The sequence below is a fragment of the Abramis brama genome (genome assembly GCF_963993115.1).
Source record: "Abramis brama genome assembly, chromosome: 5".
NCBI classification, from domain to species: domain Eukaryota; kingdom Metazoa; phylum Chordata; class Actinopteri; order Cypriniformes; family Leuciscidae; genus Abramis; species Abramis brama.
In genome coordinates, this window is record NC_139967.1 from 4,782,047 (window position 1) to 4,809,467 (window position 27,421).

At 36.6% G+C, this 27,421-nt stretch overlaps 1 protein-coding gene across 2 annotated transcripts in view; it reads right to left on the reverse strand.

Annotated features, from left to right (window-relative positions):
- Positions 1 to 27,421, reverse strand: part of LOC311083240 (uncharacterized protein) — a 105,606-nt gene that overhangs the window by 39,268 nt on the left and 38,917 nt on the right. The window contains exon 3 of one of the 2 annotated variants that reach the window (XM_084114637.1): positions 16,156 to 16,227. In XM_084114637.1, coding sequence (XP_083970763.1) covers positions 16,156 to 16,227 — 72 coding nt within the window. Of the gene's footprint in view, positions 1 to 16,155; positions 16,231 to 27,421 lie in introns of both variants that reach the window. The other variant, XM_084114636.1, reaches the window with a different exon arrangement.

Sequence of the window (27,421 nt, forward strand, 5' to 3'; positions counted from 1 at the left end):
TGCTGACTCAAAGCTTTGTAGGAATGATTAGTGATTCTCTCTGCTTCAGAGCGCGGAAAAAGCTTTGCCAGTCTTTTTTGAAGCTTTTCCCTCTCTTTATCGGCCTCTCGCCTCTCAGACACCCGAAAAGTTGCAAAGAAAAAACGATATCGACATGGTTGCAGCGCTCTCGTTTCAATGCACCTTCCCTTTTGTGGGTCCATAAGCAAAGCCAGAGATCCAAGCGACGTCTGTCAGAAAAAGGTGTCTTGAGTCCAAAAGCTCCTTGCAAACATCAAAGGGGTTTCGTTACATAAACATTTACTCTAATAATAGAGCGTATAAGCGTATGAAGTGGTGGGAGATGGATGTTTGCGTGATGGCCTGATGAAGCTGGCAGTCCGTATGGAGGATGGAAATGACGCCTGATCAATCTTTGCTTCAACGCGGCTCGTAATTGCAGTGGCAGCTCTCAGCTAATTCCCCATGTCCCGCAGGCAGACGATAGCTCCGCATGGCTCGCACGATTTGTCTTTCTAAAGCCGAGGATGATGGAATGGCACTTTGAGAGAGCTAATGTAGACGTGTGCAGAGGGAATGCACAACCGTTGTGTTTGTTGGTTTGCATCATACGGCTGTAATTTGGTGATTTTGAGATTATCGGATTATTTCGAGTACGTGTGCGTTTAGCCAATCAACAGTAGTGCTCCCTCACCCGCGTGTCAGCTTCACTACTGACAGCCTTGAAGATGGATCATTTCGGTTTTAAAAATAAATGTTTATTAAATTTGAATTAAAAATGTTTTTATTCATTTAAAAAAAGAATTAATTAAAAATATGCACAGATATATTTATATATAATTTCTTTATTTTTAATTAAACTATTTAGCTTCCTATTTAATTTTTGGTCTAAGCATCTCGTTTGGACAGTTTTAAAGGTGTGGTGAGTTCTTGCATATTTTACATTAAACTATTTAAAATTAAATTAGCATATATACAATTAAAACATTTGGGGTCAGTAACTTATTATAAAGAAATTAATACTTTATTCAGCAAGGATGCATTCAAATTAATTAAGTGAACTTTCTATCCATCAATCCAGAAAAAAACATTACAGTTTCCACAAAAATATGAAGCAACACAACTGTTTTCAACATAATCATAAATGTTTCTTGAGCAACAAATCAGCATATGACACTGGATGATGCTAAAAATTCAGCTTTGATCACTGGAATAAATTACATTTTAACATATATTCCATTAGAAAACAGCTATTTTACATTGTAATAATATTTCACAATACTGTTTTTACAGTGTTTTTGATCAAATAAATGCAGTCTTGATGAGCAAAAGAGACTTCTTTAAAAATATTTTTTTTAAATCGACCCCAAACTTTGGTCGGTAGTGTATGTATATAATTTACTGTTGCTGTAAAAAACAATTTATGAATGCATGTAGAAGGCTGATGAAGGCATGTAGCCGCAACGCGTAGGTGTACTTCTCACCAATTTTTTAAAATAAGCCAGGAATGAAATAAAGGCTTTTTAACTTTTTTCACTAACATTTGAGTGCCTTGGAATTCTTGTCTTCAGAGATATATTATCCCACAACCAAAGAGCACCGAGATTTTATACACCCCATGCAGCACTTATGTTTTTGCATTAAGCTTTGAAAAACAATTTATATTTTGTTTTTCTGAATTACTGTTATCAGTGTGAAATGCACTGAAGTTCATTTCACTGCAGAAAAAAATAGCATGCAAATGTTGCACTTTGAGTAAATGATCATACATGTGTTGATTGATCGCAGTGCTTTCCTAAAATCACATTGGAGTTCAGCTAACCGTCATCTCCGCTAACAAACAAAAGCGTAACTAAGAAAGATACACTAAAGATTAATATATACAGTAGAAGTTCGTACCGGCACTGCAAATAATACAAGACCTGAAGGAAAGCATGCAGGAGGATGAATTCACTTGCAGTTCAAAAGACAAGATCAGTGACATTTTAAGTTCAATGACATTTAACATCACACCAGTAGCAAAATATTGACATTTCATAGAAAGTTTAGAGGCTACGAAACATAGGAGAGGGTAATGCCAAATATACAATGCCCGGCCAAAAAAAAATAATAAAAAAAAAATATTAAAAAAAAATCGCTGTTTAGATTTAAATAGGCAAATGCTTAAGATATGATATGATTGGATAATTATTGCTGTGATTATGATGTTTCTAGCATGTTATATGTTTGGCAACAGTTCTTCTAACACTAATTGATGGAGTGTGTAGCTTTTCATTTCTTAACCATGTAGGAAGACACATCATGGCCATATTCCAGGTCAGGATGACAATGTCAAGATTCATCCGGCTCAAATTGTGAAAGAATGGTTGGGAGAAGCATGAAGAATCATTTTCACTCATGAATCGGCTCCTCTGAGTCCAGATCTTAAATTCACTGAAAGTCTTTGGGATGTGCTGGAGGAGACTTTACAGAGCGCTGGACTCTTGCATTGTCAATACAAGATCTTGAGCAAATATTTATGCTCCTCTTGATGGAAATAAATGTTGTGATGTTATTTCCATCAAGAGGTTAATCCATTTTTGGCATCAACATTTTCATACCAAAACTATTCACAGAAGTCCAATTCTCTGAAAATTATTTAGATGAATGAATTCAAACAAGAATATCTAACAAACACGCAAAAATAATTGTTGTGGACCAATGATCAGCTTATGTTCAATTATACAATAGAAATAAAATGGTCTATATATTGACTTCTTTATTTACCTACCTGCCACAATGTCCTCATCTTAATTTGGAGCCTTATACAGTATGTGATTAATTGCAATTAGTGTAATGAATTAATCAGTAAATAACATTTCAATCGACTGACAGTCCTATTAAATAACCAGCCTCAGAATAAAATCACCACAGACCATTGCAGTACTATATTTCAGTACAATATAGTACTATACTGATGACAAAACTGTTTCGTATTTTGATCAAACTGCATGTCTGATTCAGCTTCTGGTCTGGCTGTACAAATTTATAAATACCATACTTGTGCTTTTCCCCCCAAACCTAGGATTTTATTTTGCTAAAATGCAGAGATCTTCCACTCTGTAGGTGGGAAGTTATTTAAAGTAATGTTAACAAAAGAGCTCTGTAGCAGCGCTCTGATCCAGACTGCAGTGTGTCGAGCACTCGGTACATTTAAACTGATTTCAGATTTGGCCCGACGCCTTTTATCAATTGATTGATTGGACCCTGAAGGCGCGTTGTTTGTTGCATTTGGCCTCAGTCAGTTCGGAACCCAGTGATTCAATAGCTAATCAAATATAAGGCTGGAGGCAGTAATTGTGAACTCTGTTAGAACACACACACACACACACACACACGTTAAAATGGGTTGTCTATTAGTCAAACTTAATAACATCTCTCTGTTAAGATTAAAAGGAGAGGAAATAAAAACTTTTTTACTTGAGACTCCCGCATGTAGACCCCATAATCTCACGTGTCTCATGAGTTTAAGATGAGATCTTGAATTTTTATAAAATTGTGCTCAGATTCGCCAAGGTTCCAATAAAAATTTAGAAACCCAAAAATTCTTAAGTTTAAAAAAAAATCAAAAGAATCGGAGCCGCTATCCACATTCATTTCATAACTCTATACTTACTGTATGTCAGCTATTCACTCATCTGTGTCTTTTTATTTTTTCCAAAAAACTGTAGAAGAAATAAGTCGATATATACACTATTGTTTAAAAATTATGAAATATTATTACAAGTTTTCTATTAGATTATAAAATATAATTTATTCCTGTGATCAAAGCTGAATTTTCAGCATCATTACTCCAGTCTTCAGTTTCACATGATCCTTCAGAAATCATTCTAATATACTGAAGACAAAACAGGTGTGAGATAATCAATGAACCAATGAATTACCATGACAACTAAAGAAAACATACATAGTAACCCAAAAAAAAAAAAAAAAGGAAAAAGGAAGCAGAAAACAATGAAGACAAACTAAAAGTCCTTGAAAATGAAACTGAAACAACATGACATTCACCCCAAAATGATAATTCTGTCATTAATTACTTACCACTTTCGTTCATCTTCGGAGCACAAATAAAGATGTTTTTGCTTTTTGCTACGCAACTAGCAATTTGACGCTTCAAAAAGTTCATGAAGAGATCTTAAAATGAATTGTGAAACTAATTGAGCGGTTTAGTACAAATTTTCTAAAGAAACTTGATTGCTTTATATGATGAACAGATTTAATTTAGGCTTTTATTCACATTTAAACAATGATCAGCGAACATAAGCAGAAGCTCAAACGTGCTGCGTAACACGAGAATGAACCTCATTGGTTCTTACAGAAGCTCAAACGTGCTGCGTAACACGAGAATGAATCTCATTGGTTCTTACAGAAGCTCAAACGTGCTGCGAAACACAAGAATGAACCTCATTGGTTCTTACAGAAGCTCAAACGTGCTGCGTAACACGAGAATGAATCTCATTGGTTCTTACAGAAGCTCAAACGTGCTGCGAAACACAAGAATGAACCTCATTGGTTCTTACAGAAGCTCAAACGTGCTGCGTAACACGAGAATGAATCTCATTGGTTCTTACAGAAGCTCAAACGTGCTGCGAAACACAAGAATGAACCTCATTGGTTCTTACAGAAGCTCAAACGTGCTGTGTAACACGAGAATGAATCTCATTGGTTCTTACAGAAGCTCAAACGTGCTGCGAAACACGAGAATGAATCTCATTGGTTCTTACAGAAGCTCAAACGTGCTGCGAAACACAAGAATGAACCTCATTGGTTCTTACAGAAGCTCAAACGTGCTGTGTAACACGAGAATGAACCTCATTGGTTCTTACAGAAGCTCAAACGTGCTGCGTAACACGAGAATGAATCTCATTGGTTCTTACAGAAGCTCAAACGTGCTGCGAAACACAAGAATGAACCTCATTGGTTCTTACAGAAGCTCAAACGTGCTGCGTAACACGAGAATGAATCTCATTGGTTCTTACAGAAGCTCAAACGTGCTGCGAAACACAAGAATGAACCTCATTGGTTCTTACAGAAGCTCAAACGTGCTGCGTAACACGAGAATGAATCTCATTGGTTCTTACAGAAGCTCAAACGTGCTGCGAAACACAAGAATGAACCTCATTGGTTCTTACAGAAGCTCAAACGTGCTGTGTAACACGAGAATGAACCTCATTGGTTCTCACATCAAGCGAACATGCTTGAGCTTCCGTTTACCAGCTGATGTGTGAGTTGATGAATGTTTATATGTGAATAAAGGCCTAAATTCAATCTGTTCATCATATAAAGCAATCAAGTCTCTTCAGAAAGTTTTGGGCCCAACCGTTAAATTCATATGGGTTGTCTAAAATGACTGATTTTTTTATTGTAATGACCCCAGAAATCTCAATATGAACTCAACCTTTTCCTAAGGAATCTAAAGCAAAGCACTTAAATAAAACAGTAATGACATTGACAATAATGGCTGTATGTTGAGTTATTTTCAGAGGACAGTAAATATATACTGCTATACAAGCAGCACACTGAGTACTCAAAAATATATCCAAGTTTCATTTCTATAGTATTGTCCCTTGAGAAGATTTACTAAAATGAAATGTGAGGGGTTTACTATATATATATATAGTGCTACAAGTAAAGATATTTTAACAATTTAATTCAGCATTTTATGCTATGCTTGCAATGGTCAAAAATAATTTAAGAGAAAAAAAAGATTACCAAATATTAGTTTTATTTTATTTGAAATGGGACTTGCATGAACCTGAGAAGAACTGACTTCATGCATCCACAAAAAACAAACAAACACCAAAACATCAGCTGCATAAGTGTCACTGCAAAAATGGCTCAGAAAATAATCAACTTGTTTAGTTTCGAGAAAAGATCTAGCAGCATCTTGTTTGCAGATGCCACACGCAATGAATGCAAGGACATTTAGACCTTTTTAAGTGTGACACAAGTGTTGTTTTGGCCACTGAACTAACATTCGACACGGATCTGCAGATGAAGGTTAGATGCAGTGCTCCAGAACTCACTTTCATTCAGACTGTGGCACAATGCCACAAATCCTGCTGCAGAGTTTCTCTCTCTTAGGGGGAATTTTAATTGTTCGCTTATGGAGAAGTGAGAGGCTTCTGGGATTAGAGTTTGAATGTTTCTCTAGTGCTCTTATATTCCTCAGACTCACCTTTCATAGAGTACTCAAATATTCTCTCTTTCTCGATCACACACACTCCAACTCCCTCCTGCTGTCCGCCCTGCTAAAATACTCTTGCTACGTCAAACAGAAGACAAAATGAAGTGTTGCTACCAGACATACAGTCAAGGGTAGACGTCATATTTAAATAGACACAAACTAAAGCAAGGCTGTTACAGAATGAATTACAGTTTGTTCAATATGTCATACTGATTTAGGTCAACCCAGGCTTTATGCCTTTTTCTTTCATCCAGTGGAAATGTATGGAAAACAACATATTTACAATATTTTGTTTTTACTGTAATACACTCAAATTTACGTTTCACCGCCTTGTTTTCATTCACATCAAATTAAATATCAGCTCTGCTACAAAACCAAGTGAGCCGTCTAACTTCATCACATTTTGAAGCATAATGGAAACAAAGTCTGTTCCAAAAGTTTTGCTGCCTTATTAGATAACTTAATTTGGATGGATTCAAAGGCAGCATTACATGTATCTTTTGATGTTGAATGCAATCCCAGAATGCATTGCAACAAGATTGTTTAGAGAGAAATGTCAGTTATAAATATACCTAATTTTCACTCAATATCGAATAGTCTTGATAAAAATAGTATTTGAATATCACATAATTTACTTAGCAACATTTTAACATCAAACTCTATTGGAGTCAGTTGAGTCAGTGTCGAGTGAGAACAGTGTTGTGACCTATGCAGCAGGATTGTGCTGAACTGAATTGAGAATGCTTTTTAAATTCCATTTCAAGTCCTGAATTTGAATTGAGGTAGCAAACATGATGCAGAACTGCAATTCAGTTTCAATGTAAGGAAGAAATTAAATGAAAGAAATTCACATGTCCGTCCATTCTGAACTAGAAAAGCAAAGTTTGTCGACACAATCCTTGAATGTTTGCATGGCAAAACCAACATTCGAATTTTGAAAAAAAAAAATGTAAATGATTAAAATGTTTTAAGATTTCTGAGGCTTACAGGCATAACAGACAAACGGATGGATGGATGGATGGATGGATGGATGGATGGATGGATAGATAGATAGATAGACATGATAACATGTTCACTGCCACCAGGGCGGAGCAACCTGTCACTCACATGAGATCCACCAATAGCAAACAACAACCATCCAATCAATTCCTGATGGACAAAATCGAGTCCAGTTCTACATTTGTTCTTGTTCGAGAATCCGTTTCACATGGATATACATCACAATAGTGAAGAAAAGACTATCACAACATCCATTTCATCTAAACTTTAAAATGCTGCCTTAGATGGTAAACCATGCAGATCACTAGGTTTTTTAACAGATAGTCTCTGATTCACTATGGTCTATCTTTCTCTTTGGCTTTTGCCTTCGTTTCCCCTTTTACGTGTAATACACACTCCAGCTCACCACCGTACACGGCCATCCAGTTCCCCTCACGAGGCATTTTTTTACCCTTCACCTTCATTATCACTTGTTTAAAACTTTTACTAGGTATTGAATATTTGATGCAGATTAATATTTCACAGCAGGAGTGCCGTCAGGAGAGCGAATAACTAAAAGAGCTGAGAGCAGAGCAGACATTTACGATTCCCCACCACGGCTTCCTCTTCCTCTCAGACGTGGCATGAGCGAATCTTTGCCCCGAGGCAACAGACATCAAATGCGGACCACTGAGTCATACATGGAGCAATGCTTAGAGAGAAAGACGGGGAATGATATACTTTTTCATCATTACAAGAATTTTGTAAATTGACCATAGGGCAGAAACATACTCACACAAGTACGTAAATGCTGATTCTCGACCAACACATTATAAACGCGTGGTCCTGTACATACGTAACACGCTATGGTTCAAAAGTCTGGAGTTGATGAGATTTGTTTTATGGTTTTGAAAGAAGTCTCCTATTCTCACCAAGCTGATCAAAAATGTAAAATGTTTGATCAAAAATACAGTAAAAAATACAGTTGTTATTACTATTTAAAATAGCGGTTCTCTATTGCAATATATTTAAATTGTAATTCATTCCTGTGATCAAAGCTGTATTTTCAGCATCATTACTCCAGTTTTCAGTGTCACATGATCCTTCAGTAAGATAACTAACCACCGACGAACTGCCGTACGCATCAATTTACGGCGAAAGAGTAACCCTTGACCTGACGCATGGCGTACTGACGAACGTGGAAGCGCAGAGGATCGAGCAAAACAAAACACAGGTTACGTAAGTCGACTTGCGTAGGCAGTCTGCCGGAAGCTAGTTATTTTAGTTGATACAGTTTTAAATATGGATATTTTTCTTACACAAATGCATCGCTTCACTTCAGAAGGCCTTTATTAACTAAATTCTCATCCTCTATTTACTGCCATTATAAAGCTTGGAAGAGCCAGGACATTTTTTTATATAGCTCCTATTGTGTTTGGCTGAAAGGAGAAAGTCATATACACCTAGGATGACTTTGAAGGTTAGGAAATTACAGGATAATTTTCTTTTTTGGGTGAACTATCCCTTTAATAAATCCTTACTGAATGAAACTATTCATTTCTTTCAAACAAATAAAAATCTTACTGAAACCAAACTTTTAAACATTAGTATTTGTAATGCTCCATGTGCATGTCTGCATATATGCACAATTAAAATGTTCTTCATCATCATTTGATGAATTATAATCACTAGAAAATGCACAGTAACAAAAATACCTGTTTTTTTTGCAAATGATAATTAGTGCAACTAATCAAAAAGCTGGCTTTAGGGAATTTTGTGCATTCTACAATAGTATTTAATAAAATATTCATTTACATAGAAAGGAAGTGTGTTTGCCAAGAAAATAATGACAATGACTTCATTTAAATACTCACAGTGCAATTCCAGCACATTGGGATTACAGGTGGTTAGTAAAAAAAAGAACATTTTTGTGTTGAAATACAGTAAAGTGTCCAAACTGTTATATGCTTGTAAAAGATGTTTATTTATTTAGTCTTTTCTTTCCTATTGTGATGTATATCTGAGTGAAACGGCTTCTCATACAAGAGTAGGGCAGGCTTGATTTTGTCCATCAGGAATTGATTGGGTGGATGTGGTTTGCTATTGGTGGATCTCATGTGAGTGACAGGTTGCACCGCCCTCACGCCAGTAAACACATCATCAGAAAAGAGACGAGACGAGAAGAGATGTTGACTTTAAAGGCCTTCAGAAGATGTTGATATACCTGCGAGAATATTTCTGAATGCATTTCGAATTTACCAGCCACAAGTCAATCCGTAAACAGTATCATTCAGTGTCCGTTTAAGTGACTATACGCTTTCGGGAGCTACTCTAGATAAATGACACATTTCCGATTCAGCATGTGAAGCGCTGCGGATGAGGGTGAAGAAGAATGTCGTGTCTGGCCACGAGCGAAGCTCTGCTGAAATGAGGCAGTCTGTCACACTCTCCCCCAGCACCCGCTACCTAATACAAATCTCTGTCCCTGAGGCTTTGGACAATGAGAGGCAGGAGCAGGTCCTGTTCTCCGCTCCGTCCCCTCTGAAATCTGATTAGGCTGCTGTATATGGACTCCAGGGGCCCGGGGCGCTCATATTGACTCCTAAACGGAAGAGTCTGTCACTCCACCCCCGTGTCACTCCACAATTTCATTTATTGGAGTAATGAAGCAGCCCGTCATACATTTGAAGCTGTTTATTAATATGCTGCGAGAGCACCATAAATGAAGTGTACGCATGTCTGTGAGGAGGAGTTGAAGGCATCTCAAGTGGGCATGTGTGGAGCTTTACGAAATCACTGACATTCTGACAATGAAAGAAAAAGAGAGATTTTCACACTAGGGTTCGTCATGGTTCCCACAATTCAGCAGTCATAGCAATACCAGTAACATTTCAGAATATTCAATATTAGTTTCAATGCAATTTTGATACAACGGCAAAAGCTACCATGCCATTAAATGAAATCCATTTAAAAATCCTAATTAAAAAGTTTCTATTTATTATACTTTTTATATATATATATAGTTATATTGATTTAAAAAATGTTATACAGTGCTGATACAAATTAATAATGTAAATACGATCATGTAAAACATTTATATAAATGTATATATTTAGGCTAAATATAAGTGAAATACCAAATATGGTTAAATAAGTTTTACAAGTAATTGTTCAAGTAAACTATTCAATATTATATATTTAATATTATATAATATGTAATATTATTAATACTAATAAAAGAAAAAATATTCTCAATATATTAAGAGTAATATTAATATTAAAGTAATATTCTCAATATATTTATTAATAAGCCGATCTATATAGGTCTCATGCACAGATCCAATATTTAAAAAATGTTTGTCCTGTTTAAGAAATGTCTGTAAAAATAGAGTTTTTTTCACCATTTACTAGAAGTGAATGAACTAGAAATGCATTTCACAGAGCATGCATGCACGTACGCCTTCAGAATCTGATTCACAATACTGCAGTAAAACTGAAACTATAGCAGACTAATAATCTAACAAACTGAGACACTCTGAAAACCTGTGCACGATTCATTTCTAATACGTTCCCTTACCTGGGTGACATCATACCCGTATGCAACCTTTTCACAGACCTCCCAAAAACCTAAAACGTGACTAGCATCAGGAGACCCAAAAAGCACAATGTGTAAAGCCTTAAACATCTTCCTTTATCTTCTTCTTCAATTCTTGGAGGATACAACATGAAAAGACATTATTATGATTCAATTTCCCACTGGTACAGGAAGCTCCTCTTTTTCCCCTCACACTCACAAAACCGGCTCTGCTCTTGTCCACTTCTCTCATTCGCTCTGTAATACTCTCTATTGAGTCTCACTCACCATCAGCTTTACTGAAGCCAGTGGAGGATAACCAGGTACAGGGACGCTTCTAGAGTCGATGGATGGTATATAGCATGTAATAGGAATAATTTTCCCTGCTGAGAAAAACAGCTTAAAAACAGCATACGGTGGTTATCTGGTCTCCCAACTTGGCTAAATTGTTAAGACTGGATTGTTGTGTTTTATCAGGATGTAGGGCACATTTCAGCCCGGTCAGCCAGCCAGCGTAACAAGAGCTTGGCAGTGCTGGAAGACCAGCTAAACCAATTTACACCAGTTAAAACCAGTCAGGTTTTAAGAAATTAATTTTTCAGTATAATAGTATAAAGTACTGTACTGTGACCGCAGCCTCAAACATGCGCAGAGGTCAAAAGTCACATGTTTTTAAATATCATGCCATAAGATGACTAAGAACCCCCCAAAAAAGGTTTAATATATAAAACTTTGCAAGGATTCATGACATTGCTATTTAATAAAAGACAGTTGGGTCCTTACTAAAAACATTCAGAGCTTAAAGGAATGGTTTGCCCAAAAAAACAACAACAACAAAAAAACACAAATTGTCATCATTTGCTAGTTTTACTTGATAATTAATTTCAAGATATATGTTAAAATGCGAGTATCAAATATGATTCATCAGACTTCGGAGGGACGTCTATTTGTTCATCTCGATCCTCACTGTATTCATTACATTATGTGTTTTGCCCCCGAACATAACAAACTAAAAAGCTTTGGTCATAAAATTGCATATTTTTGCTCAGTGTGGGCCTCTGAATAAAACTGAGCTGTTTTTTTCCCCCTCTTCAAATATGAGCTAAGCTTTTTATTCCATTTTTTAAATTTCTTTCTTTTTTATCATTTCACATGCAGGCTTTACAGGGTTACTCCCCTGAATCCCACTCGTATCCAGCCGCATGTGCTCAAGTCTCGTGTCGTGGTGAGCCGTTCTGACATTACACACTGACAGGAAACCCCAACACTCACACACAACATTAATATTTAGATCACGCTCTGGGTAGACACAAGGAGAAAATATCCAGCCTGTAATCTCTCTAAAACTAGCCCTGCCATCTCCAGCTTTCCTCCTTCATACCTGCGTCTCTCAGTCCTGGCTCTTTCATTTCCCCCACAGATGGAGTCGCACTCAGAATCGGACGTGTTCCCTTTTTTGTCTCTCTCTTTCTTCCTTGGATCTCAGCAGGGACCTGGCAGCTCTCTACCTCTCTGTCTCACTCTCAGCTCATCTGTTTCTGTGCGTTTGAGCTAACAGACAATGCTCGGCTGCAATCGCTCATCATACTGAACAATTTCCTTTCTGTTTCCAGTTCAGGTATCCTCAGAAGTCCAGCATATGTGCAGCTGGTGCTGTCAGTCTATAGGATGATGCATGAACTGGACATGAACAGACATTGCTTGCAGGACAAAAAAAAAAAAGATCTCCCTAATATTTGCAGTGAACTAAAACTGCTTATGTACACAAACAGAAACTAAAATGTCCGTAAAAACAAACACTGTATATGTATTTAAATTATAAAAACATAATATTATAATTTTATATATTTTAACATAAAAGTTATAATAATAATAATAATAATAAATAATATTAATAGTTGACAAACTATGCATTATTGTATGATTAGATGCATTTTATTATTTGCATTTAACATCATGGTGACCCTAAAAAATATTTATTTATTTATTTATAATTATTATAATTACACATTTAATAATTAACCAGATTAAATGGAGAGTAAATCAAGACATTTCCTTGTGGTATTGTGCGTGTAAGATTTAATATAAATAACACTGATGTAAATTCACACATCAGAAGAGATTTCTTAAACTGTGCTCAGATTTGCCAAGATTCCAAGTCTGCCATCAAACTCTCAATACGAAAACATTTCTCATCAAATTCATCCATGACCAAATAATCAGAGCTATACTATTCATATTCATTTTATAGCTCTATACTCTTATACTGTATCCCAAAATTTATCCTGACTCATATTTCTCCCAAGGAATTTTAGGAGAAACATCTGAGACAATGTTTCAATCAAACAAAACTCCATTCAGTTTCCTTAAATAAGCCCAGACATTAGCTTGGCAAAGTGTAACTGCATGCTTTTATCTTTGAGGTCAACATGAAAGCAGATCCACTTTATTTTCTGAACACATGATCCAGATATTTTTGTGCTAGATCATCTTCTACAACTATGGTAAATAACGACCATATTTTACAATCAAATCAATTCCCAAAGGATAAAATCAAGATCAGTCCTACATTTGTTCTAGTCCACCAAGAAAAAAAGCACATAGAAAGATAAATGGTTTGCAAAAGAGACTTTAATGCTCTTGTAAGACTCCGCCCCCTTTTTTATTTACACAAACCACACATACGCCTTTATATATGTGTGCGTGCGAGAGTTTGTGATTCTCCAGGTCTCCTCTGGGAGTGTTATTCACACCTTCATTCTGGGCAGGAGTAGATGAAAATGTGTGGTGACGTGGGCCGTTGTTATTGATTTTGTTAGACCCTTGTGCAGTGGGGGAGATTACATAAGCCCAGGCAATTATACCTTGGGCTCATGGGGAGAAGAAACATCCTGAATGTCCACCTGGATCTTCCTCAGTGCTCTGAACACTGATTCATACGCCACGACAGAAAGCACCCAGCTGATCAGGTCTGCCTGCTAGTCCTGATGAATTCTGTTCGGTTGTGACATCATAGATGTCATGTTCTTTTTCATTTTTCAGATTTTGAACGTCTGATCCACATTGCAGCATATCCTGGCCAAAAACCATTCACTTTAAAGGGTAACTCTCGCCAAAATGCAACCTAGGCTCTTTTTGTTAATCTACCCGAGGCAAACTTTTGTGTAAAAGCATAATTAGAATGGAAACGCCACTTTTAAGTTTGACTGTATTTTCGTTTTAGGTTAAATGCCTTTTGAATGGGAGTGCTTGGGGCACGACTATGATAACATCAAAATCGCTATTTTTAAAACACTAAGAAGGCTCGACACAACATGAAACTGTGCTGGAAGTATCACCAGGGGCTCTACACATGAACTCCAGCATTGAGAACATTGTTTGTGTACACAGAGTTTACTAAAAAGAAAGATTTTGAACAACTCACCGTCTCTGTGTCCACCGGCATTTTGACAGTCAAAAATAGTCGATTTCCGAATATGAATAAACTGACTCTGAATTTTAGTATTGTTTATTATATGAGGATCCTTTTTCAAATACAAGGTCAATATTAATTTTCACTAAAGAGAAAACAACAAATTATCCGTGAATTTATATTGAACTAAGCTTTAGGAGCTTTCCATCTTCACTCTCCTCCCTGTTACGGAGATCGACTATTTTTGACTGACGAAATGCCGGCGGACGGAAACAGTGAGTTGTTCAAAATCTTTCTTTTAAGTAAACTCAGTGTACACACACAATGTTCTCAATGCTGGAGTTCATGTGTAGAGCCCCTGGTGATACTTCCAGCACAGTTTTATGTTGTGTCGAGCCTTCTTAGTGTTTTAAAAATAGCAATTTTTGATGCTATCATAAAAGTGCCCCATTCACTCCCATTCAAAAGACATTTAACCTAAAACGAAAATACGGTCAAACTTAAAAGTGGCGTTTCCATTCTAATTATGCTTTTAAACGAAAGTTTGCCTCGGGTAGATTAACAAAAAGACCCTAGGTTGCATTTTGGCGAGAGTTACCCTTTAAGACAGGAGCAGACTGTCTGGCTGATATGTAAATTGTATTGTACGTGACGTTTACGTGCAGGTAAATCTGAAATCAGACGCAACCATAAAAGAGCAGCCGAATATAAAGACGCGCTCAAGCACACTTGGTTTGTTTGCTTGCTACTGTCTCAAACAAAAACTGTTAAATATCTTTCAAATGGCATCAGCCTCACAAACTTTGCCAAATGCAGAGCTTTCTTTCTTGGAAGGCCTCACAGTAGCAGACTGGGAACTTGTAAACATGATATTGTTTCCAAGTGAACTGAGACAGGTAGACTGCCAGAACTGTGTAAAGCATAGCTCTCAACTGGTGCTTTTAGTATTTATATTGCTTCTACAAAATGAAATATGAAATTGTGCCAAACTACCATAGACTTTGATTACATGCACAACCTTTGATGATGAAAGACTAGAAAAAAAAATCATTTTCTTAATCAGTATATTTGTCTTTGAATCTAAACATCCTTCAAACAAAATAAATACATTTACTAAAGAATTACTAATATAAATATAATATACACTATCGTTCAAAAGTTTGTGGTCAGTAAGATTTTGTTCATTTAATTTAATGTTGAATAAATATACAAATTTATTTTAAAACACAAAGAAATTAAAAAAAATATTCAGCATTAAATGGATAAAAAGTAAAAAGTAAAGAGATTTTTAATGTCAAAAGATTTTTATTTCAAATAAATTATGTTATTTTGAACTTTCTATTCATCCCAAACCAGTTGTTTTAAATGGTAACACAGTCACCAGATCTCAGTTCAATAGAGCAGATTTGGGATGTGGAGGAACGGGAGATTCACATCATGGATGTTCAGATCCGACAAATCTGCAGTAACTGTGTGATGCGATCATGACAATATGGACCAAAATCACTGAGGAATGTTTCCAGAACCTTGTTGAATCTGTGCCATGATGAATTAAGGCAGTTCTGAAGGCAAAAGGGGGTAAAGTGGCCAGAGAGTGTATATGGCCAGTTAAGAACCAGCTTGGGTTTTTGAGAACAAATTTGCCGAATTATGCATCTTTTGCATCAGTCTGTGATCAGTCTCGTTGGAGTTAGAGGCTGAGACTTGGTTTTTAGACCAAAAAAAATTGTTTTATTTAATGTATTATTCACAAGGAAATGAAAAACTAATAGTTTGGCTCATCTTTAACAGTCGATAGACTCTTTGGCAAGGACAGGTGACCGTTTCCCTAGCAAATGGCTTCCCACAAACTCACTAAAAACTAATTAAAAACCAATCCATAGTGAACTTTCACCTAGACATATGTTGATGTGAGTGTATTTGTGCAAATCCTCAGAAACATAAACAGAAAACAGGGGTGTCTTACCTGTATATGATACAGGCGCAGTCTCTGCACGTGCCGCAGTTCTCAATGTCCTGTCCCGTTCGGTACGAGTGTCTTCTGAAACACACACAAAAAAACAATAACCATGGGTTTTTAAAACTGTGAGCATGTCATGATGGAAGAAGGCCTACTGAAGAGAGTCATTGGTGACAGACAGCATGGACTGTTTATAGCTCAAGCCTGTTAAATTGTAGAGTATGTTTGAATCAAACACCGTTGCGGTTCCGACGGATGTAGCTCGTGTTCGTGGCGTCCTTGATGAATGACTCTTCTGAGTGTCTGACAGTTATGTAAGAGTGACTCACAGCTAACAGGACTATACTATCATTCTGCTTAATTAAAACAGTCCTTTGTGTGTTTTTATATTGTGAATGTGAGACTGAAGGCATATTTGGAGAACAGTAAGTTTGCAATATGGTTCAAGCAGGTATTACAGACCTCTTCAGGAAGTCAACCTACAAATGGATTAGTTATAGTTGTCTCTGCACATTACGCTGGGAGAAAGTATATTAGCATTGAAAGAATTACCCACTTCACCTCTTCGTTTTACAGTATATTACAGCGATGCATATGATTTCACACAGACGCAAGGTTCTGATGAATTAAAAGCGTGTCATCTCTGCGTTTAAGGTGACAGGAAGACTGTATGCATGTATACGGTGTTACATACGCCGCCCGAGTCTCACGTGGGATAACAATGCTAGCCTGATTTAGCAGCTCGGCACAATGGGGACTAATTACACATCACAGATTTCCGGAATCTTCCTCCTCTCCTCTCGGCTTCTGGAATTAAAGAGCTGATGGTAATCCTGAGGCACTTGAGCAGCGCTTAAATAATCCACAGATGGGAATCAATCATAGAGAGGGTTTATCTATTTTTTATTTATTTTTTTACCAAACATGCTATATATTTAGAAATGCCTGCACTTTACACAAAACAACTATATTTCTACAAAAAATAAATAATCAGATTTTTTTTTAGATATCTATCTATCTATCTATCTATCTATCTATCTATCTATCTATCTATCTATCAATTGTGGACAGATTTAACATCAAAGTAAAATGTTTTTAAAGGTCATCGGTCTAGCTCTCTTCTCACATGCAAACACACACACATACACTCTCTCTCTCTCTCTCTCTCTCTCTCTCTCTCTCTCTCTCTCTCACACACACACACACACACACACACAAACACACACACACACACACACACAATAAAGCCAACGGTCTCATTAAAAGCCGTTTAAAGTCTCACCTTAATTCGTTCACAGGGGACAGCCTAGTCATTTGTCATTACCACAACAAAGCCTGCGTGCGTGCGTGCGTGTGTGTGTGTGTGTGTGTGTGTGTGTGTGTGTGTGTGTGTGTGTGTGTGTGTGTGTGTGTGTGTGTGTGCACGTGTTTTTCTATACTCGTGGGGACATAAATTGAGGCCCCCATGAGGAAACAAGCTTATAAATCATACAGAATGATGGGTGTTTTTGGGGGGAAATGTAAAAATGCAGAATGCTTTCTGTGATGGGTAGGTTTAGCGGTAGGGTTAGTGTAAGGGGAGAGAATATACAGTTTGTACAGTATAAAAACCATTACGTCTATGGAGAGTACCCACAAAGATAGCGGACCAGTGTGTGCGTGTGTGTGTGTGTGTGGTCATAATGTTAAAGTAGCCAAAATAAAAGAGGAATGTGGTGAAATAATAAACAGCCCCGACAATTTAATTCCTCAGAAGCCGTGACCCTTTCAACGGAAAATAACAATCAAAAGATGAATTATAATATGAATGAATCTTGAATAAGTTGAGCTATTGCTCATTAAAGGCTACGGGTCGGTGACCGGGAAGGGACATGTTCGGTTAACATTGCAGCAATATTGTTCAATTTAAAATTCTTTGTTCAGACAACTAGTTGGGACAACAATTGATGCTCTGTTGTTTTTGTGTAATTCACTCAAAATGTCCAAAAACTAGAAAGTTGATTTGTACAGAGTAGCATCTTAATATGGTAACTTTTGCACAGGCACGATTGACAATTTTGCGAAATCATTCACTTTTCGCGAAGTTTCTTTTTGCTCAGAAACACAACAAATGCTCGATTAAGAAATACGGTGACACCCGCCAAATGAGCAGGGGATTGATTAATGACATACTTCACAAGAACATCTGAAAATCACCCCAAGTATTCTTAGATCCGGTCTCTGCAATGACCTTTCAGTGTTAATTACTCCGAGAGAGACGCTACAGGGATTTGTGAGTAAGGTTGAATGAATTATCCATCTTTTCCTGGTTAACTGAATACAGCTGTAGAGCAGATGTTCACGCATAGAGTTACCACATCTTCACACAGCTGTTTTACGTGGTCAGTTGATTCAAAAAGTTCAAATTCAAAAGAGCTTAGACATAGTCAAGCACCCATTTAATGACTACAGTACAAAATAAGAGTGAAGTGACTTGTTTTAAGAGGTACTTTAGACACAAACTAAAAACCAACAAGAGAATAAAATTAAGTGAGAACCCATTTACAAATCATAATCACATAATGCAGAGCTCCACTCCACATGCTAAAGATTCCTGAACGCATCTTTATAAAGAAGACTAATCATCTTTGATGGTGCAATTGTAATGACTCGAAATTATGCCATTATCCTCTTTCTGTTGTTTTCTGTCATGTTGCTTTCATTATGAAGAAGTTAGGCTCGCACACATTTAGTAGAAGAATGCATTTTCGTAGTTCTTGTCTTTCCAGTGGTTAAAAATTATTGATTTACCCATTCAAGCATCTTTTCTGTGAACAGTGATTTTGGTTCGCATCTATGAAATCATGAAATATGCATAACCTCGATGCATAATGATTTATTTTTAATGAATTTATTTCTATGAAAAGCAAAATAATTGTTCTGTTCACACTTACAATTCAGAACATTTGTCTTTACAAGCACAAACATATTGTGCTACTTTTTTCATGCATGTTAATTTGAGTCATTTCTAAACACGTAAGCGCTTCAAGCATTTTCAACTAAGAACAAAACTAAAATGAAGCAATTAAGTCTTTGTTTGAAATGCAACAGTGAGTCTCTCTTGGGCAATCTTGCAGAGTAAAACAAGCTCTCCAGAGTTTTCCGGCACGCTTTGAAGCTGACAGTTTATAAATAGGGGGCATCTACGAAGAAAGATGCCGATCCAAGCAGTTTATAAGAGCAGGATCAAGGCAATCTTTGTAAGTATGCTGTGTTACCCATCTCATGTATACGCAAATCAGATTGTTATTGTTTGCAAGCTTAAAAAAAAAATGAAGCTTCTAAAAACAGAAGCTCATGGATTACATCACAGCAAAAGTTTATGGACAACCCAGGAGGCAGCACAGTTTAGAAATGGACACGTCTGAGAGTTTGGGCAAACGTATTTTTCTCTGCTCAACTGAGCCCCGGAGGAGACATGCTGTCAGGTTTGACAAACATGCAGTCAACAAGCTCACTGTTGAGTGTGATGGACAGCAATGTAATGCCACCAATGTAGTGCATCAAAACTCAGAAAACCTGGTGCTAAACTTACTTTAGCTAAATTACATATACATTTGCCTCAGGGACACTGGGAATGGCATTAGAAATCACATTATATACTGTTCCAGACTGCTTTCTACACAAAATGTATACTCAGTACTGCATGCTATTTTTACAGTATATAAAAGCATGCAATTTGGGCTTTTTTATGGCATAAAATGGACATTTAGAGATGGATGCATTGCATTGTATATAGGACTAAAGCAAATAACCTGTAGTGTGTCATTCAGTTAACCTATATGCATACAGAAATTGAGGTATTAAAGGGGAGTTATAATGCCTTTTTTCAAATTCATGGTTTTGTTTTTGGGGTCTAAGGTTTTCATGATTGAATAAAAATCACTTTCCAGAACATTCTCATTCACGGTTCCATGCTGGTGGAATGCTCTCCCCACCCTCATCCGGAATACAGAATCCCTGACAACATTCAAGACAACTGAAAACTCATCTCTTCCGTGAGCACTTAACCTCATAAAAATAAAAATAAAAACATTTCTTTCCTTTTTCTTTAATCCTCCCTTATCGGGCTTCTGCTTCTCTGAACAATTCCTGAACTTCATATTTTGAGCACTTCTTGCATTGTTTTTGCCTCTTCACGATGACTCGCTTAATTTAGTCCTAAATTGTAAGTCGCTTTGGACAAAAGCGTCTGCTAAATGACTAAATGTAAATGTAAAAATAAAATAAAAAAAACATTTTTTGCATATTCTCCATTGTTGCAGCTCCTCTCTTCACAGTCTGTCAGTAACGCTCTGTTTAGTTCCTGTCTCTATGAAGCCCCTCCTTCTGAAAAGCTTAATGTGCTCTCTGATTGGTCAGCTGGACCAGTGTGTTGTGATTGGTCAAGAGCTTCGAGAATGTTCGGGAAATGTCACGTCCCTCACCATAACCACCAGTTTCAAATACAATTGAGGCGTTTCAGGGAGTTCAGAAACAATGACACTGAAATAGAGAATAACTCCCGCTGGAGTGACTGTCACTTGCCTGAGCAAAACTTGCTATTATGAGGCTATAGTCTTGTAGGTGGTTGCCAGGGTGTTGTAATGAAATTGCTAAGGTGTTCGAAGTGGCTTCCAGCCGGTTGCAACGTGGTTGCTATAACTGGCCCAAGTCAAAAGAGCCCATCTTCAAGTTTCCATGACATTCTCACTTCTTTATATGGCTCGGGACCCACAATCACACATCATGTAAGGGATTTGTTTCACCCATTTTATCATGTGCCAGGCATAAATCGCTTAGAAAAGTAATAGCACCTGTCCTCAACAAGATGCATGAATATAGTTACAGCTAAAGGATGCTGTTAGTCATGATGCACAGTAGAGTCTGCAAACCTTTTAGCTGTGACTACATTCAAAACACTGCACGGCCTCAAGAGCCTTTTTGCTTTTCTAAACCAAACAGCCTCATTGGAAATGCATGCCACAGCAAAAAGGAACTTATACATACAATCCACTGCAGTTTCCAGCTGAAATGAACACTAGTGGCAGTAAAACGCCAACAACATTACTTTGCATACAAATGATGATTATGGGGCAGGTTGTAGATTAATAAAGACTTATTTTCGTCCTTTTTCCTTACACAATAATATGTCATGATGGCCTCAAAACACTTTTATCATAGTGAGTGATTAGTAAACTAATACATTTATGACATATGCATCACATAACCAACTCCATACATCTGGTTATTCTGACGTATTACAGGGGTCATGAATTGAGAAATACATTTTTCCTTGAGCTTTTGACATATAAGAGGTCATCATACTATAAAAACATCCTATACGTTTCAGAACTTAAAACTTCCTTGTTAGTCCAAAAACAGCTTTTGTTGAAACCAAGCTCAGAAAATGACTAGTTTCAGATTTGATCACATAATGACGTCGTAGCGTGACGAAAGACCGCCTCTGCAGAAGATCAACGCCTATTCTACATCACTGCCTCTTTAGCCTCGCCCACCAATTCACGCAAACACAGGATTACTTGAGCAACAAAACGACAGAGACGCCTCTGAGGAATACAAGATGTTTTGCATTGTCTTCCTTGTGATTCTAACATTAAGACAGCATGGATGAAGTTTAAAAGAAAAGAAAGAAATTCCAGTCAGATCGAGTCAGTAAGACACTGTTCGTTTGTTTGCTTCATTTTACTGCAGATTCGTTTTTAAACAAGACACCCATTGGCGCAGGCTTTTCAGAGAGACTGCAAATAAAAGACGATGCAGTGTCAACTAAATTTATTCCGACAGTAATACTTGTTATAAAATTAAACTTTCGATTCCGCTCATCAATTCCTGTGTGCACATTTTAATGTGATTTTTTCAAGTTCAAGAAGATGCGAAAGAGAACTCACTTCTGTACTCGCACACTGTTTTCTGTGAGCACACATCCGAAGCGCGAGCATAGAAAGCTGCCTCTCATATAGTGCACGAATACTGAATAGAGTTCTCTTTCGCGTCTTCTTGCACTTGAATAGACATATTAATGTACAAATATTCCCATAAACAGTCGGTTGAGAAGATAACGCATGTATATTGGATCCGTGCATTAGGTCGTAAAAAACCTGCTGCCGTCTGTGTTTTTAATGTTAATCAAAGTCAAGTCACATTTATTTCTATGGCGCTTTATACAACACAGATTGTTTCAAAGCAGCTTTACAGTGATAAAAGGAAAATGATGCATTTCGGCTGTTGTTCAGCTGCAGTTAGTTGATTCAGTTCCGTTGTAAAGATCATCAATTATTAAATTAGTTCATTTCATCTATAAAGCAGTTCAGCAAAAAAAAGAGTCCAGCCTTTTTATGAAACCATAGGCTAAAAGTTCCTTGTGTAAATGTTCTATAGGCTGCATATTTTTCTTCATGGTTTTCAGCTGCAACAGAATGTTTTGCAAAAAGGCACAGAATAAACATGTTTTTTTACAAAATCGAAACTGGGAATCAATCAGAATCGGAATCGCTAAAATTCAAACGGTACCCAACCCTACCAATCAGCATCCGAGACCAGATCTATCTGTTTTGTAAAAATACTACTGTGAAGTAACAGTAAACCGTGTGCACTAGACCGTAAGCTGCTCTTGGTGCAGAAACCAACTGGCCACATGTTTACAGTCAGCAGCCCATGTGACAAGCATGCTAATGTAGCATCCTAATCTTATCCTTACTGACTTTGGTCAATCCCTCTTTCCATCCCTCACTTGGCTTTTTCAGTCTGGTTTGTAAGAGTGAAATGAATGAGGAGCACTCTGAAATAAACAGATGAGGTTGAGTATCAGTTTATCACCTCACATCAACAATCCGGGAATCATCAACCTCTGCTCCTTTATTCAGTCAGCTGAATAACGGCACGTCAACCTGTTTACTTTCTGACTAATGTCAATATGATATTTACAGTGTGAATGACTTTAACGTCAATTTGAATGAGAAAAAGCAAAACTGCAAAATCATTGCTGAAAAGCATGTTGTGTCTTGGATGCTGTGCAAGAAATTGAATCTAGATTCAACTTTTAAAAGGAACATTCCAGGTTAAATTCCATTTAAGCTCTCGACAACATCTGTGACATGCTGCAATTCCACAGAACTTTGACTCGTCCTTCGAGTGTGTATAAGCAAACAGAAAGTGTGCATTGTATGTGCACAATTTCCAATGCATTTTAGTTGTTTAGTCTGTGGCAATTGACAAGATAAATTGCAAAAAAAAAGCAAAAAAAACAAGACATCACCAAACCAAAACCAAAACTGCATCCTCTCATCTCAAGGACACAGAAAAATTCTGCCCTGTTTAGCATCAAATATTTGAGGCCGCGCTAATGAATCGTCTCTTTGGAAGCCAAGAGACTCTCTAGCTAGTGTATCACAGTTAATGCTGTAAAGATTTTTAGTTATTCGCCATTTATCAGGTGTGTTTTATTGAAAGCGGTGTACAGCACACTAATTGCAGGGACCGTCCCCTTGGAACTAAGCGCATTGCTGTAGGGCACAATGGTTATTGACTGCAGACCATAATCTCTGTGTAATCAAGTGACTGTTAATGTGCTTTACTCCATGTTTTGGCGATCAAAAGCAGCGTAATGAAATCCTTTGGCGATGTGCTACAAAACAACTAACTAAACAAAATGGAAATGGATGAAACTTTCTTGGTGGCAGTTGTTGAGGAAGAAACGAGCACTAAACGGATGCCTTTGGGGCATGTGTGATTAATTACGGTGTCTTTACCGCCTCAGCGGGAGCATCAGTGTGTGTTTGTTTGCCCCCTAAACCACACTAACTGTTGGGTAAACATATGTCTCTGGAGTGATTTTGCTTGGACATTTAACCTTGCTTTATACATTTCAGAAAGCCCTGCAAGGTGCCGTTGACTGCTGGAAACAAATGATGGATTGTTTTCTATTTGATTAATTAATTTTTTATACATTCTCACATTGCAGTGCTGGCCACTTTCTGTTATCACATTACAATAATGTAAGCTATTTTTTGGAACATGAAATAATGAAATGAACAAAATGAAATAATACAATGATACAAATAAATAAACAAACACCACTGTATTAAAAAAAAAGAAGATTTTGACAGCATATTTCAAATAAAAACTGGTCAATAAAAGCATGTTTAAAGTCATGTTCACACAGTCAATGGCATCGAAGGTGACAATCAAATATATGCACACATTACATCACATAAAATGTCCCTACTACTTCCCTACAGATATTAGATATTGGAAACTAGCCAATCAGAAACATTCTGTGCCTGTCAATCAAAAAATCCAGGGTCATGGCCTATGCTTTTTAGCCAATCAATACAATCAGAAACATTATTTGCCGTCAATACCTGGAAGATTAATTTGCCACTAGTTCCCTTGAGATTTTCCTATGGGGTTTTATAATGGGGGTTTTTCAATTTATGAGTAAAATAAGGCCTGTGGTAAACTTGACTTGGCTTTTTTTTCTACAAGTACTCTGCACAAACTCACACCCCACGTAGTCTTATCTAGCTACTTATTAGAAACAAAAATAAACATAACAGCTTCAAAATTCACGTTTTTGGTATGGGTGTGTGTAATTTACATTGTAGTACAAAACATAAAAGTATCGTCGAGTTGTTTACAACAGGCTTTATATTAATCAGGGGCGTCAATTGGGTATGGCAGGGTGAGGCGGCTGTCTGATCAGTTCAATGCAAAGTAATATATTTTTATTGCAGGATTAACAGAGTTAAATTATTACGTGTAACATATAATTTGTCATTTTTGAATAAAAGAGAAAAGCAAGTAAATTAAAGCGATTCGGTTGTTATATTTGTGTCATGTTGGTTCGACGGCGCTGCATATGTGTCTATTTATAACGTGATTTTGCTGTGTGTCACAGGCATTTCTGTTGAAAATAATGACAACATGGTGTTTAAGTTACCAGTAGAGAGAATTGCTCAAAATGCTGAATGAGTTTGTTTGGCAAAAGGTTACTAAGTTCTACACACGCACAAATACTCTCATTTTAATCAACAATGCGAAGACACAATGTAAATAAATAACTCATTGTAATGATTAGTCAGATTTATTGTTTAAAACGGTTTTTTTTTTTAGCTGAACTGCTAATAGTTTCAGTGATTGTAAAAGGAAGCGCTCTTTACTGTGTAATTTCATACGCAATTTGAAGAAAAGGTTCTGTTTTTCATTAGATTTTGTGGCTTTTCCTATACTTCACTATAAGTGACAAAAAATAGTTTTGTAAATGTTATAATAGTGATTTGATAATGTCTAAAAAATAAATTCCATCTACTGGTTATATTTTTTTTTTCATGTTTTTGTTTTTCATAAGTGTTATATTTCCTACATTGCAAAACTTATGATCAGAGCTATATCTGATTAATCCATCACGTCGAGGGAGTAAGATTGGTTGACGTCATCAGAGTCTGCCATACCTTGGCTTTTGGTAAATTGACGCCACTGATTTTAATCATAATTTTTAAAAAACACTTTAAACCCTTAGGGGAACAGGGGTAAATTATTCTTCTGGGTTTTGACATCATCCCTGTGTCGCTCTGTAAATCTTGATTGAGTTTTTGAAGAAAACAGCACTTTTAAATACAGCTCAAACATTGTAAGTGAATAAATCTTTGGTTAGGCAAATTTCATTTGTACTGACATTCACAGAAAGCCTGCCTGAGTGTGTTTTGGCTAGGTTTGTGTATTTGTCTTTCTGATTTAGCTATACTTTTGTGGACAGAATATCAGAAGTTTGCTAAATCTGTAAGGACCACCAATACAAAAAAAAAAAAAGAGGGATGACCTACTGTAAAAAGGTAAATGCTTCAAAGAAAAATGAAAACGGCTGCATTACCATAGCCTAAAACAATGGCAATTTATCACATATGCATCACCAGTATCACTATGCAGCATCTGAAGCAATCCTTTTTAGATGTACTGTATCTGTATTCACTGCTCTCAGTTTCTCTTTCATACCCTGTCTGACTTATTTCTGACTTAAAGGAGTCACTATCCAGATAAATAACCTCAGTGTTGTAAAGTGGATATGGAGGTGCAGGGTAATTGACTTCATACTCCTTGGCTCCTCTTATGTAAACCTGCAGTTACACCACATGACAGCCACAAGATAAACACCATTTAGGAAGTGCAAACAGGGCCTGGTGGCAATGAATCAAGCCTGAATCTATTCATCCGAACTATGGATCAATAGAGCAAACCATTTCACCAAACAGATTAAAGGGTTCTGCTGTTATCACAGGCGGTAGAGGCTCAGCGAAGAAATGCAGTTTATATAATATCAATTTATAGCCAGACTGTGGCTACTAGATGAATGTCGATATTTGATTTATTTTTTGTTTGTATGGATATCTTTCTATTTGATGCATTTCTCAGTAGGAATGCATTTGCTTGGAAATGTCTTAAGAGGGATTCTTTTTTACAATCAGAAAACAGATCATTTCAATTAAAAGACCATTACAACCAATTAGATTTTAAATGTTTAATGCAAGAAGTAAAATAAATAAATAAAAAACTGGAAAAAAAACCTAGTTGAAAAATAATCAAGGAAGTCTTCCACATTGTTTTTCACAAAATAAACTAAATGAACAGTGATATTTAATCACTGAATGTGCAATTTTACATAACCAATAAATACATTACAAATAATTTATTATGAATAATGTATGTACATTAATATTTTAAATGAACATTATATATATTTGTATATACATATATACATTATATATATAGTATATACAGTGCATATGTGTATATATATATAAATATAATGCACACACATATGCATTTTTTTGTATGTATATGTACACTGTATGTACACTGTATATACATGTAGATATATATTGTTTTACTCATAATAAATAATTATATTGACCGATATACATAAACACACACACACAAACACATATATAACTTCTGAAGGAAATGAACATGACAGCATTTATATCGCAACATCCTCAGTCCTCAAATGTTGGTTAGTCATTTCGTGGAACTGTAAGCTGGTTGAGCAGCCATTGAAATGAATATCTGTGCAAGCATGGCATTTTAAAGGAGGGAGAAAGAGAGAGAGTTTCCTAATATGCAGGTGTTAACTTTGAAATGTTAACTCTGAGCCTGTGTCCTGCTGAGATCTAGACTACAGCGCACTGAGTCATGTTTAGCGGGTGGGAGGGAGAGTGTCAAACGAAGGGCTGTTTAT